Source organism: Oryctolagus cuniculus, chromosome 10, assembly GCF_051225735.1.
Source record: "Oryctolagus cuniculus isolate XC-2025 breed Fujian yellow rabbit chromosome 10, ASM5122573v1, whole genome shotgun sequence".
NCBI lineage: Eukaryota > Metazoa > Chordata > Mammalia > Lagomorpha > Leporidae > Oryctolagus > Oryctolagus cuniculus.
This window is the reverse complement of record NC_142876.1, coordinates 66,663,939-66,680,664: the sequence shown is the minus strand read 5'-3', so window position 1 is coordinate 66,680,664 and position 16,726 is coordinate 66,663,939. Positions and strand designations below refer to the sequence as shown.

The 16,726-nt window shown below is 41.6% G+C and overlaps 1 protein-coding gene across 29 annotated transcripts in view; it reads right to left on the bottom strand.

The window, feature by feature from the left end:
- Positions 1–2,232: 2,232 nt before the first annotated feature.
- Positions 2,233–16,726, bottom strand: part of LOC100357740 (ankyrin repeat domain-containing protein 12) — a 143,036-nt gene continuing 128,542 nt past the window's right edge. For all 29 annotated transcript variants that reach the window (XM_070050476.2, XM_051852132.3, XM_089305887.1 and 26 more), the window contains 3 exons: positions 10,202–10,345; positions 5,610–5,705; positions 2,233–5,107 (listed from right to left, as the gene is read on the bottom strand). In XM_070050476.2, coding sequence (XP_069906577.2) covers positions 4,922–5,107; positions 5,610–5,705; positions 10,202–10,345 — 426 coding nt within the window. In that variant the 3' untranslated portion in view covers positions 2,233–4,921. The remainder of the gene's footprint in view (positions 5,108–5,609; positions 5,706–10,201; positions 10,346–16,726) is intronic.

Here is a 16,726-nt window from a genome sequence, read left to right as displayed (position 1 = left end):
AGTGAGGCAAGCGGTCACCAAGAATAATGGAAGGGAGGCCCCACTGGGAGAACACACCGTGATGCCTGTATCTGGCACAGGACTTCTATGCAGTATATGATTCCTACAGTCAATGAAAACGAGCCAAGCCAATCAAAAAAGGCGCAAAATATTCTGAAGGCACAGTCCACAGCCATATGAAAAGATATAATGACCCTCACTCATCAGCAGGGAAGTATAAAATGAAACCGCCAGATACAACAGTCGCCAGAATGGCGAACACCCAAGAATGACGGCACCACCTGCGCATGAGGATTCAGAGCAAACGGGCCTCTCCTCGGCTGTGGGGGAACTGAGCGGCACAAGCACTTTGCTAGTTTCCAACAAAGCAAACCATGCACCCACTCTCTGACCTGGTAATTGTACTTGACAGAATGCACCCAAGAGACAACAAATGACATCCACAAAACACGGCTGCATGGTCATAGGTTTATTCACAATAGTCCCATATTGTCAACAGCCCAACTACTACCAGAAAGAGGGTCAATGTGTACAATGCACTGTTCATCAATAACTTACGACTCATCAGTGATGTGTGCAGCGGGGATTTCAAGGCCTCATGCTGAGAAAGGAGCCAAGCACAAGCGTACACCCAACTCGCAGTGACGGGAACAGCAGCGCTGCCTTGGGCAGGCAGAGTTACCTGGAGAGGGGCATGAGGGAACTTTGTGGGGCCTTGGACATCTCTTAGAGAACCTGGCACTCGATGAGGGACACGCTGAGTGTTCACATTTGTCAGGATTTATCAAATGGCCCAGTTGACATCTGAGGATTTGTATTTGCATAACTGTTAACACTTAAGAAAAATCGAGGCAGGGCCTGAGAAATGTTCTTAGGTGGACAGGTGGGGCTCCTTAACTTGCAAACATATGCATCTCTCATATCTATATTAACAGCACGGCTACCTAAAAGCTGGTTGTCTAGGACAAGTCAGGTGTTTGGATGCAGTACCGTTTTTAAAAATGCAGGACTCAGTAAGTGTGCCTCACATGGTTCTTTGGCTCAAGGAGTCTATTCGACTAAAAAACGGAATCCCCATGTGAGCAGACACTGGGCTTATCTTTAGGCAAAAAATGTGATAGACCATTTCCTGCAACAGAGATGCCACACGTGTAGAAGAACTGTACTCTCTGCATATGTTGCATAGCATTTAACTGCTGGAAAAGTCCAGCCAGTCCTTCTATGAGTGCTTTTCACTGTTAAATAAAACTCCTGCTGGCGCCGCGGCTCACTAGGCTAATCCTCCACCTAGCAGCGCCGGCACACCGGGTTCTAGTCCCGGTCGGGGCACCGGATTCTTTCCCGGTTGCCTGTCTTCCAGGCCAGCTCTCTGCTGTGGCCAGGGAGTGCAGTGGAGGATGGCCCAAGTGCTTGGGCTCTGCACCCACGTGGGAGACCAGGAGAAGCACCTGGCTCCTGCCTTCGGATTAGCGCAGTGTGCCGGCCGCAGCGTGCCGGCCACGGCCGCCACTGGAGGGTGAACCAACAGCAAAGGAAGACCTTTCTCTCTCTCTCTCTCTCACTATCCACTCCGCCTGTCCAAAAAAACAAAAAACAAAACAAAACAAAACAAAAAAACCAAAAAACAAAACAAAACAAAAACTCCTTTTCAGGTTACAAAAAGGTCCTCCAAGAAGCCACTAAGAAAATGATGAGTTACCATATATTTTAACCATTAAACTTCAGCTTTCCCAAGATATTAATGTTTCTTTTAATTATATTTTTATGTTGAATGTTTGAAAATGATCTTTTAAAAAAGTGATGAAAATGCCCTTCTTTAAATATAAAGACTGACTCATGTATTTTAGAGTTAATTTCTTCTATTTAAAATCTTGAGTCTTTATGTGTTAGCATATTAGAGATAGGATATACAAATATTCCTAACTTTTTGGGAAAGAAAATCACACATTTGTCTCTGCAATTAGTATCTAGATAACTACAATTCTAAGTCCCATTAGGTTGTCTTTGCCTGATATTTCTGTAATTATAAAGTTTGCAGCATATCTAATACTTGATTCAAATCTTAGCTGAGGCGTCATTAATCAAGATTTGAACTTGAAAGGCTGTTCGTTCTCTCAGGATGAATGTTTCTGCAGTTTTGCTAGCTGCCCAACTAAACACTGGTGTTTGGCTTAGTCATACGGGAGTGAGAAATTAAGTAAAAAAAAAAATTTAGCACACATTTCACTCTTATTTTTTCTATAAAAATATAACTCTTTATTAAATAACATGCACAAATATCAACTAGTCATTTATTAAACAGATATGATTTAGAACAAGATTTAAAGAAATACAAATCCTTAGGTACAATTTAGTATCTTGTTCATGATATTTGAATAGTTTAAAAAGAATCACTGATTAAACTAACCACTTTTGTTTTTCTTTCAGAACCTATAACCTTTTTAGGTATACGGCCCATTCCACGTTTTCCCTAGCATTTCAGGGTTTTAGATTATCTTCCATGTCAGAAGCCCTCAGCAACTTCGGTGATTAGACATGTCCAATGAGAAGGCAGTAACTTGAAGCTGTCCCCATTAGCTCCGAGTTACCTGACCGAGGAGATGGGTGGGCCCAGGCAGGAGGCTCCAGCTTTCTGAGGCACCACTCAAGAGCGAGACCTGGGTAAGATGGCAAAGCTGGCGCGGCTAAAGCTCACCAGATTCTCGCCTGCTCCCTTGTCTCTGGGGGAGCCTGTTTTGTTTGGCCAAACAGTGACAGTGACAGCCCCGCCCCGCCCCGCCCCTCCCCTCTCCTGAGTGGACCAGCAGAAGGAAGGCTCGGGAAACTTACCCCTCTTATTTTCTACAACTTCAAGGCTCAATAATCTGGTTTTTGACTTTTACGATTTGCCACACTATCCCATCAAATTTCCTTTTGAGGCAAAAGTAGAAACAAAGTTTGCATTACATTTTTTTGCATTAAAAGTATTGCTTTTATAAATTAGCTTTTCATGTTCCCAGTTTTAATTAAAACTCAACTTCAACAAAACCAGTGCTTCAAAATCTACCCTGCCTTTCTGGCCCATTTATCCAACAAAAAGGGCCAAAAATCTCTCACCTAAACTCTAAAGGAAACTACAGCAACCTTTATGATAAAGTCCTTGCACTGTGTAGTTTTTACACGTGCTGCTTTATTGCGCATGCCAAGTACAGTAAGAATTAAAATAAAAAGAATTAAAATATAAATTAATGTAAAAATTCCAATATCCCTAAGCTTAATATGTACCTTTGCACTCAAAAACTTCAAGATTCTCTCCCATGATCTGGGACAGCCAATTTGCTAGTGAATTTCAGTCACGTCACCCCTTATATCTTCTCTTCACTTTTCTCTATCAGAATAAAAGCAGAATTCAAGAAAGGTTTGTGGAAAGTTTCTTAAATTTTATCTCATATACTTATGATGAATTTTACATTAACTTCATTTTCCGTTCAAAGATGCTGAACAAGTCCTGCAGCAGGTGGCAGATCTGAAATAGTCCTGAATATTTCATCTACATCATGTTACAGGAGAAACCGGACTTTTTCTAAGTATATTGCTGATTATTTTATTATAAAATAGCATACCAAGTCTTATTGCAAGTATAAAATTTTGCAAATTATATGCTTTGCATCTTGATACAAGGAAAAATACATGTTAATTAATTTTCCATAAACATTTCAGAGATCAATTGGAATAGTCTTAATTTCTTTTACTTATTTTGACATCAAGTATCTTTTTTGATCCTAGTACTCAGTTTTTATTTTAAAAGTGCAAAGGTTATTAAGCTTAAAACTTTAAATTTAAGCAATGTAAAAAAGTTTTACAATGATATAACATGACCAATAAAATTTATTAAACATATTTACATATATTCACAGATTCATTCATTGCTGAGTATTAAAATAGACATTTACAATTTTAGAATTTTCATTCAAAGGCATTTTTTTTCCCCTGGGGGAAAACAGGCTCTACTGTGAGATGAGAAAAGAGCTAAGTTTCTCTGTCTGACTAATTCTAAATAATAGGTCCAACACAGTAAGTCACAAGCTCTACCACAGGAGACGAGCATGAAACGCCTTACACTGCTCCAGGCATCAGTTATGGAGAGAGTTAAATTACCGAAGCATGCGGTACAACCAAGTCACGACTCTTACAGCTATGGTGAGGAAAACAAGCTAACTCAAACACATGCATGCTTTCTGAAGCTCTGCTACCTGAACACACTACTACTGCGCTCCACACAAACCACGACTTTGGTCCAATAAAACAGAGGACGACACAGTTTACAGTTATTTCTCTGTACACGCTCTCACTACCAATCCCTTTGGATACACTGTGACCTTTAATTACAAGATTTACATCTGCACAATATGTATAAAATAAGTTATTAAAAAGGAAGACAATAGTAAAACTTTCAAAAAGAAAATGTACAATTAATTTACAGATGTATTAAACTCAAGAAATTTTGTGCCAAGTTTTTCTTCCACATTAGAAACTATTTGGTAGAAATTAAGCCTTGTAGTTTACGGATATCTTCTCAATAAGACCTGAAAGAGAGCTGAACACCAGTGGTCATCTCATCACATGAGAGAGCTAACAACTTCCAGCGCTGTTAGCAGATTCTTCGCGTTTTCAATGCCTGCCACAGTCTGCCAACATGCTCTAATGCAACTGTTACCTTTCACCAACATAAGGAACAGTTTCCCGCTAGAAACTGTGTTTGGACCTCAGATCCAAAATAAGCCTTATTTCTCATCAAGTGACAGTGGGTTGACTACACAACCAACTTCAACTGAACCAATTCAAAGGCGTAACACCAGTATTTGCGTCAAAAGGCAGTATTCCACAGTGTAGCACTTGGAGCACATCCGGTCAGGACAACGCCAGCAGGAAACAACCACCGCTATATTGGAGTCAATTCAAAGTCATCATTAACATCAACGAGGGGAACATAGAACTCCTGGATTTCGTAGATGCTGATAGATTTATAGGTGGCAGGATCAAGCTCCTGGAGTTTGAGCTGCCATTCCAATCTCTGGACAGCATTTAAAGCTGCAGCTTCGTGTTGTTGCCTCATTAAAAGACAGGTCTATTTAAAAGGAGAAGAATTAATCGATTAGTTTGATAAGTTTGCTTTGCTGAAAAGTTGACTTCAAATTGTAAGTCCATTTCTGCTTTACCCTGTTCGTAGCAACATGCTAACTACTTTTGGGTCTGTAACTTCATGTTCCTTTTAGACTTTAATTTTGAGAAAATACTCCCTCAATTTAGAAGATTTCAAATTATCAAAGGAATCAAGAAAATCCAGAGACAAATGGCTTTTGAAGTAACTCACAATCTGAATTTTCCTTACAGATTTGCAAAATACGGTGCACAGGTATACTTGATAGTGCACACAGAGACCTACACTGGTAGCCCCTCCTTTATATAGTATTAGTTCTTAAAATGGACTTGGGGTCTCTACTTCCCTTTATCTTTCCAGCTGTAGCCAGTAGAGATTTCAGGACTAGCCACTGTTTCCTTCCTAATGACTGCAGTTTGTGTTAAGAAGGGGGAGCCACTCATTTAAACTGATTGCTAAACATACATACCTTTAATTTGTCAAATTTATCATCCACATCTTGTAACCAAGACATGAACTGTCTTGCATTAAAGCGATCCCTTACAGAAGTTTTACTGTCATCAGACTGAAAGAGAACATTAAAAGTAGTTGAATATCATAAAACACAACAAGCCACTTTAAAATGTACGTGCAATTGTAACATTTTTATGGCATATGCTCTTTTTAGTAATGATGAATCCTATTGCTCTAAGTCAAAGATGTTTTTCAAAAAGGTACACAACATGAAGTACTCTGTTTTTGACATTATTATTAAGGCATTAACTGATTGCAGATTTAATTTTAATGTTTGCGCATTGGAGGGAGGTTATGGGGGGAAAAGCCGCTATAATCCAAAAGTTGTACTTTGGAAATTTATATTTTTTAAATAAAAGTTGAAAAAAATAATTGTAATGTTAAGTTTTATCAGATGCAGGGGACATTTTTTCATGACTAATCTTTTGGTGTGTGCACAAAGAAATTTTATAGTAACTCTTAAAATAGTAATTTTGGGGGGCCGGCACCTTGGTGCATATGGTTAATCCTCTGCCTGTGGCGCTGGCATCCCATGTGGGCACCAGTTCTAGTCCTGGCTGTCCCTCTTCCAACCCAGTTCTCTGCTATGGCCTGGGAAAGCAGTAGAAGATGGCCCAAGTGCTTGGGACCTGGCACCCACGTGGGAGACCGGGAAGAGGAAAGTGGTGGAGGATGGCCCAAGCGCTTGGGCTCCTGCACCCACATGGGAGACCGGGAGGAAGCACCTGGCTCCTGGCTTTGGATAGGCACAGCTCCAGGAGCCGTTGCAGCCATCTGGGGAGTGAACCAACAGAAGGAAGACCTTTCTCTCTGTCTCTTACTGTCTGTAACTCTACCTCTCAAATAAATAAAATCTTTAAGAAAAAAAATTAACTTTGGAATTAAGATAGGTTATATTCAAATTTGAACTCTCTACCTTACTGTATAATCTTGAACTATATACTCTTTAATATTCTCTTCTGTAATATGAGTGCCTTTTTAAAAAAGATTTACTTATTTATTTGAAAAGTACAAAGCATCTTTTTAAAGATTTATTTATTTTTTTGAAAGGCACAGTGCCAGGGTGAGAATGAGAATGAGAGAGTGAGAGAGTGAGAGAGTGAGAGAGTGAGAGAGTGAGAGAGAGAGAATATCATTCATCTGCTGGTTCCCTTTCCAAACAGCTGCAATAGCTGGGGCTGGAAAAGCTGAATGCCAGGAACCAGGAACTCCATCTGGGTCTCCCTCGTAGGTGGCAGGGCCCAAGTATCTGGGCCGTCTTCCACTGCCTTCTCAGGAGTATTAGTAGGGAGATCTGGCACTACAACATGGAATGCTGGTATCATAAGCAGCGGCTTACTCTGCTGTGTCAAAACTCCAAGAACATCTATCTTAAGCTTGTTTTGAGAATTCAGAGTGCCTTTTTTTTTTTTTTTTTTTTTTGACAGGCAGAGTGGAATGAGAGAGAGACAGACAGAGAGAAAGGTCTTCCTTTGCCGTTGGTTCACCCTCCAATGGCCGCTGTGGCCCGCACGCTGCGGCCAGTGCATCTCGCTGATCTGAAGCCAGGAAGCAGGTGCTTCTCCTGGTCTCCCAGGGGGTGCAGGGCCCAAGCACTTGGGCCATCCTCCACTGCACTCCCAGGCCATAGCAGAGAGCTGGCCTGGAAGAGGGGCAACCGGGACAGAATCTGGCGTCCTGACTGGGACTAGCATCCCGTGTGGTGGCGCCACAGGTGGAGGATTAGCCTTGTGAGCCGCAGCGCCGGCCTAGAGTGCTTCTAAAGCCCTCATCGCAACGCTTGGGCACACTGGCAGGATTCACTCCAATACTCACTCTCACTACTGCCATGGTGATTACTACCGGTGCTGTCACAGTGACACACAGCCTAAGGTAGACCCACAATCCCACTACTCAGGCAGAGAGAGAGAGAGACAGACAGACAGATCTTCCATCTGCTGATTTACTCTCCAAATGTCCAAAACAACCAGGGCCCGGAAACACAATCCAAGTTCCCATGTGGGGGGGCAGGGACTAAAATACTTGTGCCATCACCTGCTGCCTTCCAGGGTGCCCATCAGCAATAAGGTGGACCCAGAAGGAGTTCTGGGACTGGGACTTGAATCCAAATACTCCCATAACAGATGTGGGCATCCTAAGTGATGTCTTAGCTGCTGTTCCAAATCCCCATTCACACTACTCACATTTTCCTTTTAAAGATCATTTATTTTTATTTATTTGAAAGGCAAAGTTAGGGAGGGAGGGGGAGAGAGAAATTGACCTTCCATCCACTGGTTCACTCCACAAATGGCCATAGCTGTGCCAGGCTGAAGCCAGGAGCCCAGAGCTTTTTCCAGGTCTCCCATATGGGTGCAGGGGCCCAAGTATTTGGGCTATCCTCTGCTGCTTTCCAAGGTGCATTAGCAGGGAGCTGGATTGGAAGTGCAGCAGCCAGGATTTGAACAGGTGCCCATATAGGATGCTGGCGTTGCAGGTAGTGGCTTAAATTTGCTATGCCACAACGCCAGCCCAAACTACTCACATTTTTAGCAGCTATAACTTCCTTCATGGTCCTAAAGTAAGATGATTTGACTATTTAGGATTTTTATCATTGAATCTCTTTTAATCCTAAAAGTTTATTTGTAAAAAGGTAGAAACATGATCAGAATTCTAGATTTGTAGCTTTGGCCTGGATCACCCATTCCTGGCTTTTAAGGGCCTTTAGGGAGTGAACCAACAGATGGGAGATCTCTCTGTATGTCTCTCAATAAATGAGTTAATCTTGAACTAGATGGGCAGATGTCAAACTTTAGGCCATCAACTGTTTTATTTCAAATGGAAATATTTAGAGATGTCTGAAGAGGCTGTTAAGATGAATTGTTGGGGGTTGGTGCTGTGGTGTGGCCAGTGGGGCCACCACCTGCAGTACTGGCATCCCATATGGGTGCTGGTTTGAGACCTGGCTGCTCTACTTCCAATCCAGCCCTCTGCTATGGCCTGGGAAAGCAGTAGATGGCCCAAATTCTTGGGTCCCTGTACTCATGTGGGAGACCCGGAGGAAGCTCCTGGCTTAGGACTGGTGCAGCTCTGGCTGCTGTAACCAACTACGGAGTGAACCAGTGGAGGCAAGACCTCTCTGCCTCTGCTTCTCTGTGACTCTGCTCTTCAAATAAATAAATAAATATTTTTTAAAGATTTATTTATTTATTTGAAAATCAGCGTCACACAGAGAGAGTAGAGGCAGAGAGAGAGGTCTTCCATCCACTGGTTCACTCCCCAATTGGCCCCAATGGCCGGAGCTGTGCTGATGCGAAGCCAGGAGCTTCTTCTTGGTCTCTCACGTGGGTGCAGGGGCCCAAGCACTTGGGCCATCTTCTACTGCTTTCCCAGGCCATAGCAGAGGGCTGGACCAGAAGCGGAGCATGGGTCTCGAATTGAAATCTTTAAATTTAGAAATTCCACAAAGTCCTTAAATGGCCTCTCTGATATCTATTTCCTTAGAGTCAAACAGTTCTTAAGATCCAATTATTCATCTTAACAGCCTCTTCAGATATCTCTAAACACTTCCTTTTGAAATAAAGCAGTTGGTGGCCTAAAGTTTGACATCTTCTCATCTAGTTCAATCTTAATTTATTTACTGAAAGGCAGAGGGAGACAGACATACATACAGAGAGCTCTCCCACCTGTGGGTTCACTCCCTAAATGCCTGTAATGGCCAGAGATGGGCAGGCCAGGCTATAGCTGGGAGTCCAGAATTCAATCCCTGTCTTTCATGTGGCAGGCAGAGAACCACATACCTGAGCCATCACCTGTTATCTCCTGGGGTATGCATTAGCCAGAAACTAAAACTGGGAGCAGAGCTGGGACTCAAACCCAGATATTCAGATATGGAATGCAGACATTCCAAGTGGGGTCCTTCACGACTATATCAAACACCCTATATCTTTTGTATGAAGATTATTAGGTTTCCTTGCTTTAAACAGCATTTCTGCACTCACATTTTTTATATGTGTTTATAGTTTAGTCATTGTTTTCTCTTCTAATGAGTGAATTTCTTGTATGTTAAGACACAAAAAATTCTGATAACTAAGTGGGCTGGTTCTGAAGTCACAGAATTTACATGTGGGCAGTAAACTCGATTAAAAATATAGCTCTGGTTTTTCAGAATTCATTTATTCTACCCACAAACAAGATAACACCAGAAGCCTGGTCCTACTTGGCTGTGTTGCAACCTAGTGTTCCACCGTCATGTGTTGTTTTTCACATACAACATTTTTCCAGCTGGTAAAAGGTCAGAACTAATGTCTAATATCTACTTCAGAAACAAATTACAAGTTACCTTTAAGAGCATGATTCTAAATACCTAAGTGTTTTGTGATTATCTGTTTTTGTAATATAAACTTCTAATGTTTAGAGCACTTTAGCTGATCTGAAAAGATTTTTGGTTTGGAATTTTTTTTTTCCCCTCTGAGCTTTAATGGCTGCTGAATTTCACTTTCTTCCATGGAAATATATTCTAAACACAGCTGAAGTGCATTTTTGAGAGCAAATTATCAATGAGCATCTTACCTGAGAATCCAATGGTACATTGTACACTTCCGCATCCAGTAAGACAGTACAAGCACTAAAGGGCAGTGTTTGATTTGCCAGTGTTCTTGCAGCTCTGTAATGAACCCGTAGAACTTCCTGTTCATTGGACACAATGAGTTTTTCCTAGTTGAACAAATAAAAAAAGCCCCAAATTCTTCAACAACCTGTTTATGAAATATAACACACTAAAGAACTTAAAACATGCTAAAGATCTGAGTCTCAGAATAGATTTTTCTTCACAGTATGGCTTAAGAATCTTTGAGAGTTCCTAGTGTTCTAAAAGTGTAAATAAATTTTCTCTCTTCAAATTGGCATTTTAAAAATTATTTATTAAATGTTTAATGGTGGCTTTTAAAATTTTTATTAAGATAACAGATTTTTTTTTTTTGACAGGCAGAGTGGACAGTGAGAGAGACAGAGAGAAAGGTCTTCCTTTTGCCGTTGGTTCACCCTCCAATGGCCGCCGCGGACGGCGTGCTGCAGCCGGCGCACTGCGCTGATCCGAAGCCAGGAGCCAGGTACTTATCCTGGTCTCCCATGGGGTGCAGGGCCCAAGTACTTGGGCCATCCTCCACTGCACGCCCTGGCCACAGCAGAGAGCTGGCCTGGAAGAGGGGCAACCAGGACAGAATCTGGGGCCCCGACCGGGACTAGAACCTGGTGTGCCGGTGCCGCAAGGCGGAGGATTAGCCTAGTGAGCCGCGGCGCCGGCAAGATAACAGATTCCAAGAAGATAACCATACTTGCTGTCCTTCCCCTCTGCCTCAATATATTCACCAAGATGTTCAACCATCACTACCTAATTCCAGAACATCTTCATCACACTATAAAGGACTCCACATTCATTAGCAGTCACCCTCCACAACCCCTCCTCCCTCTCTTCTGGCATTCATGAATCTACCCTTTGTCTCTATGGATTTACCTATTCGGAACATCTAACACAAGTGGAGTCAAACAACATACAGGCTTTTGTGTTTGGCTTTTTCTACTTAGCACAATATTTTGAAGGTTCATCCGCAATGTAGCATGAATTAAATGTACTTCATCTCTTTTTATGGCCAAATAATACCCCACCTAATGGATATACATTTTGTTTAACCATTCATCAGTTGAAAGACATGTGGGTTTGAAGGGTGTCAGAATATGCCACCCCAAAATATGCCCCTTTGACGTAAGGATTGGTTTGAGGTAGTCACCTAAAAACAGATTAAGAACATTCTGTCCCCTTTTCTTCCCAAAAGCAGGAGATAAAATTTCCAATGGAAAGATACCCTCTCTACACTGGAGGAAAGACATTCATTTTTTTTTTTTTTCAGATTTGTTTATTTGAAAGGCAGAGTTACAGAGAGGGGAGAGAGGAAGAGAAAGAGGAGGAGACGGGGAGAGGGAGAGAGCGAGCGAGCAAGAGATAAGAGATCTTCCACCCTGAGCCGGCGCCGTGGCTCAATAGGCTAATCCTCCACCTTGCGGCGCCGGCACACAGGGTTCTAGTCCCGGTTGGGGCGCCGGATTCTGTCCCGGTTGCCCCTCTTCCAGGCCAGCTCTCTGCTATGGCCAGGGAGTGCAGTAGAGGATGGCCCAGGTGCTTGGGCCCTGCACCCCATGGGAGACCAGGAAAAAGCACCTGGATCCTGGCTCCTGCCATCGGATCAGCGCGGTGCGCCGGCTGCAGCGGCGGCCATTGGAGGGTGAACCAACGGCAAGGGAAGACCTTTCTCTCTCTCTCTCTCACTGTCCACTCTGCCTATCAAAAAAAAAAAAAAAAAAAAAAAAAAAAGAGATCTTCCACCCAATGGTTTACTCCCCAAATGGCCACAACGGCCAAGGCTGGACCAGGCTGAAGCCAGGAACCAGGAGCTTCATCTCGTCTCCCATGTGGATGGCAGGGGCCCAAGAACTTGGGCCATCTTCTGCTGTGTTGCCAGGTGTGCTAACAGGGAGGCTAGACTGGAAGTGGAACAGCTGGACTCACAGTGGCTCCTATATGGGGTGCTGCAGTCACAGGTGTTGGCTTTACCTGCTTTATCACAACACTGGCCCCCAAAGAAACATTCTTATTACCAGAGATGCAAAGTCAAGGCAAAGAAAAGTACATACAAAAAGACCTTATTAAATTAACTATACTTTCCTTTTGTGTTACTTTTCCTTTATTTGTTCAACCTAGCATAAAAGCAGTAAGTTTTACACGTTATATCACTTAAAACTTACATGAAATAAATATGTATGCTTTTCCCCTGATAATCTGTCTTATGTAAATTTAATTCTCATGCTGAGGCAAGTCCTCACAGAGCAGAGGTAATGTTTTACTTCCCCTATAGATTTTTTGCTTTGAGTCTATTATTTAAAAATGCTGCTATGTACACTATAGAATACCTCACAGGGTACAAAAATATTGAAATCCTATCACTTGCAACAAAATGGATGCAACTGGAAATCATTATACTTAGTGAAATAAGCCAGTCACAAAAAGACAAATACCATATGGTATCTCTGTTCTGTGGTAACTAATAGAGTACTTAAAATGTAATCTACAGGAGCAAAACTGACACTTTGAGATGGGATGGCTTGAACAGCCCTTGCCTTGACTGTCAGGGAACAATGTTTTTGTTCTTCTTTTTTCCTTCATACTAATCAGTGAACTCAGAGTACAGTTAATCTTATAAAAATTAACTGAAAATTGATCCCTGTAAAAAATAAGAATAAGAAAGGAAGAGGGAGGAGGAAGAGAGCAGGGACTCTGGATGGGAGGGAGGTGGGGGGGAAGAATCATCATGTTCTCAAATCTGCATATGTTAAATGTATGAAGTTGGATTCTTTAAATTAAAAAAAAGAATTGATAGCAAATGATTCCTTGAGGAGAAAAAATGCAGCTATGAAAATTCATATTCAAATTTTTGTTTGGAAGCATAATTTCATGCTTTTTGCTTATGGCAAATTTCTCTTTTATAATGAATATTTTCATATAAATAAATGTATCGAATGCTGATGCCAACTCCTTATAAACCTCTGTCAATCACAGCACCTTCCAATTATATAATATGCGGAATCACCCATCATAAGCTTAATGAAATGATCTAAGATTTTCTGCATTTAGCAGACTGAATTCTTAGGGTCCAGTTGTAGAACCCAACTCATGGCCGGCCGGCGCCGTGGCTCAATAGGCTAATCCTCCACCTTGTGGCGTCGGCACACCAGGTTCTAGTCTCGGTCAGGGTGCCGGATTCTGTCCTGGTTGCCCCTCTTCTAGGTCAGCTCTCTGCTGTGGCCAGGGAGTGCAGTGGAGGATGGCCCAAGTGCTTGGCACCTGGCTCCTGCCATCGGATCAGCGCAGTGCGCCGGCTGCAGCACGCTGGCCGCAGCAGCCATTGGAGGGTGAACCAACGGCAAAAGGAAGACCTTTCTCTCACTGTCCACTCTGCCTGTCAAAAACAAAACAAAACAAACCCAACTCATGTTGATCCTGGCTAGACTTGTGCCATCCAGAGGTAACCATATACTCTTAGCCCCATTTGGGGATAACCTGCGAACTGTTGCCGGGTAGAATGTCCAGCAAAGAGGCAGTGATGCCAGTAAGTTCCCAGTAATAGGACACTAGGTTTCATTTTATTGGCTTCATTTTATTGGCCTCTGGGAGACTGGACAAGGAGAATAAAAAGGCTGGGTCTTATCTTCTCCCCTCCATCAAGATCCACAGTCTTTCCCTGACTGACAAGAATTTGTCTTCTCACGTTGGAGAATGCATGCCACATTATATCCAGCTAAATCAAATTAGTGAAAAGATATGGAAACATGATACTAATTAACTTAATTCTTATGTGACAAATGGTACTCAAAAGAGGTAAGTCTAACATTTATGATTTATTAAGTACAAGTTATTTTGAAATAGGTATCCAAAAACTTCATTGCTATTTAAGAAAAAAAAAAGCTGGACATTGCCTCCTTTTTTTCTCCTGGATTCAGCCTGGTCCATCCCTGACTGTGTGACCATTTGGGGATTGAACCAGTAGATGGCAGATCTCTTTGTCAAGTCTGTGAACTTCAACTGGGAAATATTTTATTTTCAGTAAACTCCCAATAGCATTTCTTTCAATTATAAATGCAGTCCACAAACTACAAAGCAGAAATATTTGTGCTTCATTATCCACAGAAATCACAAATACTTTCAATTTACATTTTAATTATTAGATATTCCCTCAAAAATTTATACTAATTTCTTCTTCAAATTTCCAGCAGTTATTGTAGTTCCCCCTTATCCATGGCTTTGCTTTCTGTGGCTTCAATTATTAACTGAAAAGTTTTAAACTAAATGTCATTCTGAGAACTGTGAGGAGATCTTGAGTTATCATACTCTGTCCTGCCTGGGTGTCAATCATTCCTCTGTCCAGCATATCCATGTTGTATATATTACCTACCCATTAGTCATTTGAACAAATTACCAGATGGACTTTAGTATCACAGTACTTGTATTCAAGTAAACTTTATATGACCCCCAAAGCTCAAAAGTAGGGATGCAGAGAATGTTACAGGTATTATTAAAATTGCTCTATTTTATTACTATTGTGGTCAATCTCTTATTACATCTATTTTATAAATTAAACTTCATCATAGGTATGTATGTGTAAGTATACACCATATATATATAATGTTGCTACTACCTGTACTTCCAGGTATCCATGGGGGTCTTGGAATACATCCCCAATGAATAAGTGGGTGAGGGGACTACTGCATTCATATTAGATCTGCTACTATAATACACAGGACTGTGGTTCTTCTGTCATTTTGTTATTTGTTAAACTTCTGTGTAACACGGACCTGACTTCTTATGCTAACAAACTGTTTATTGATGATGGGTCAATAATAATAGTGTTCTAAGTTCTGTATCAGTGCTTGTTTGTATCTGTTGTTTCTTCTTAAAATTTTATGAAGTTTACTTTATTCAAAAACATGATTTGAGAAAGAGGTTCCAAATTTCCCTAATTGTTACAGGGTTCAACTGTACAAAAAAGATGAAGAACTTCTGCTTTCATGAGTCAATCATTTATGAACCAAATTATATACAAGATTTTGTTTGCATATGAGGATGTGCGTATGTGCATATAAGGAAGGATCATAGCTTACATTACATTTCAGAGATCCCTGACTCTCCCCAAAGATATCACAACGGTGTTAATTTTATAAATCAGAGTGGAATTATTTTAATTTCTATAAATAACTAGAAAGGCTTTTTCCCTGTCCTTTTTTTTTTTTTTTGAGACAGTAGTAAGGAAGTTTGTCAAAAGAAGAGATCTTATCAGAAGACATAAACAAATTGATTGCCTTGGTGATTTTAGACCCCAGGACCTCTCCATGGGGGAGGTCAGCTCCTTATGTAAACATGGTACTTACCCAAAAGAAGAAAACAAAAGGTATCTGAGACAGCATTCAACACAAAGACTGAACTTACACCATGAGAAGTTAAAAGGCAGCTTCTCTATTTCCTTTCCTCAGTAAGGTATGTGTTCCATCAAAGTATGAAGCTCATGTTGGTGAAAAATGCTTCCGTATAGAAAAAATTTGGGGGCTGGCACTGTGGCATAGCCATCATTTGCTGTGCCGGCATCCTATGTGGGTGCTGGTTTGAGTCCAGGCTACACCATTTCCGACCCAGCTCCCTGCAAATGGTGTGGGAAAGCAGCAGAAAATGGCCCAGGTGTCTGGGCCTTGCCATACACGTGAGAGACCCAGATGAAGCTCCTAGATCCTGGGTTTTCAGCCTGGCCCAGCCCTGGCTGTTGCGGCCATCTGGGGAGTAAGCCAGAAGATGAAAGATCTCTCTCGAATTCTGACTTTCAAATAAATAAATGAGTCTTAAAAAAACAAAAAAAAAATAGAAAAAATTTGAATTCTTCAATACCGACCCCCCCCCCCCCCCACAACCTACACTCAAAAATTTCAGGCCCTGATCAGAATAAGGAAATCAAAATAAGGCAACACTAGTTTTACATGAACTACAAGATGATCACCTAACTACTCATCATCTTGATTAAAGCTTAACATCCATCTCTCTGTACCAAATCAGTAGACTGAATTTTTTCCCTTAGCTTTCAATCGAATTACAGTTAATCTCACTTTACAGTGCAAGAAAAGATTTACAGGACTAGTGTTTGCTATGTATAAAAGAAGTGTGCCTGCCTCCAACTGAAAAACAGGCTGTAGGGTAAAGGGACCCAGCAACTTGCCCAGAAGGCAAGAGACCCCAATTTCAAAAGCCTCACAAAGAGAGATCTCTGCCAAGACTGGTTTTTCACTCTACCTAGCTCTCAAACATTTCAGAGGTCCCCTCACTGGCCAGGCTGGAGCACAGCACCAGCAGTCAAGAGGACCAAGTTGTCTAACTCGTCAGTGAACACTGATTTGTCATCATTTGTGAAGGCTCATGTTGACAGCGGTCAAAGAACCCAGAACCTAAGATCTGGAATAGCACAAACACTATCTAGTAAGCGACAACTAAATTCTTGTCTAGGA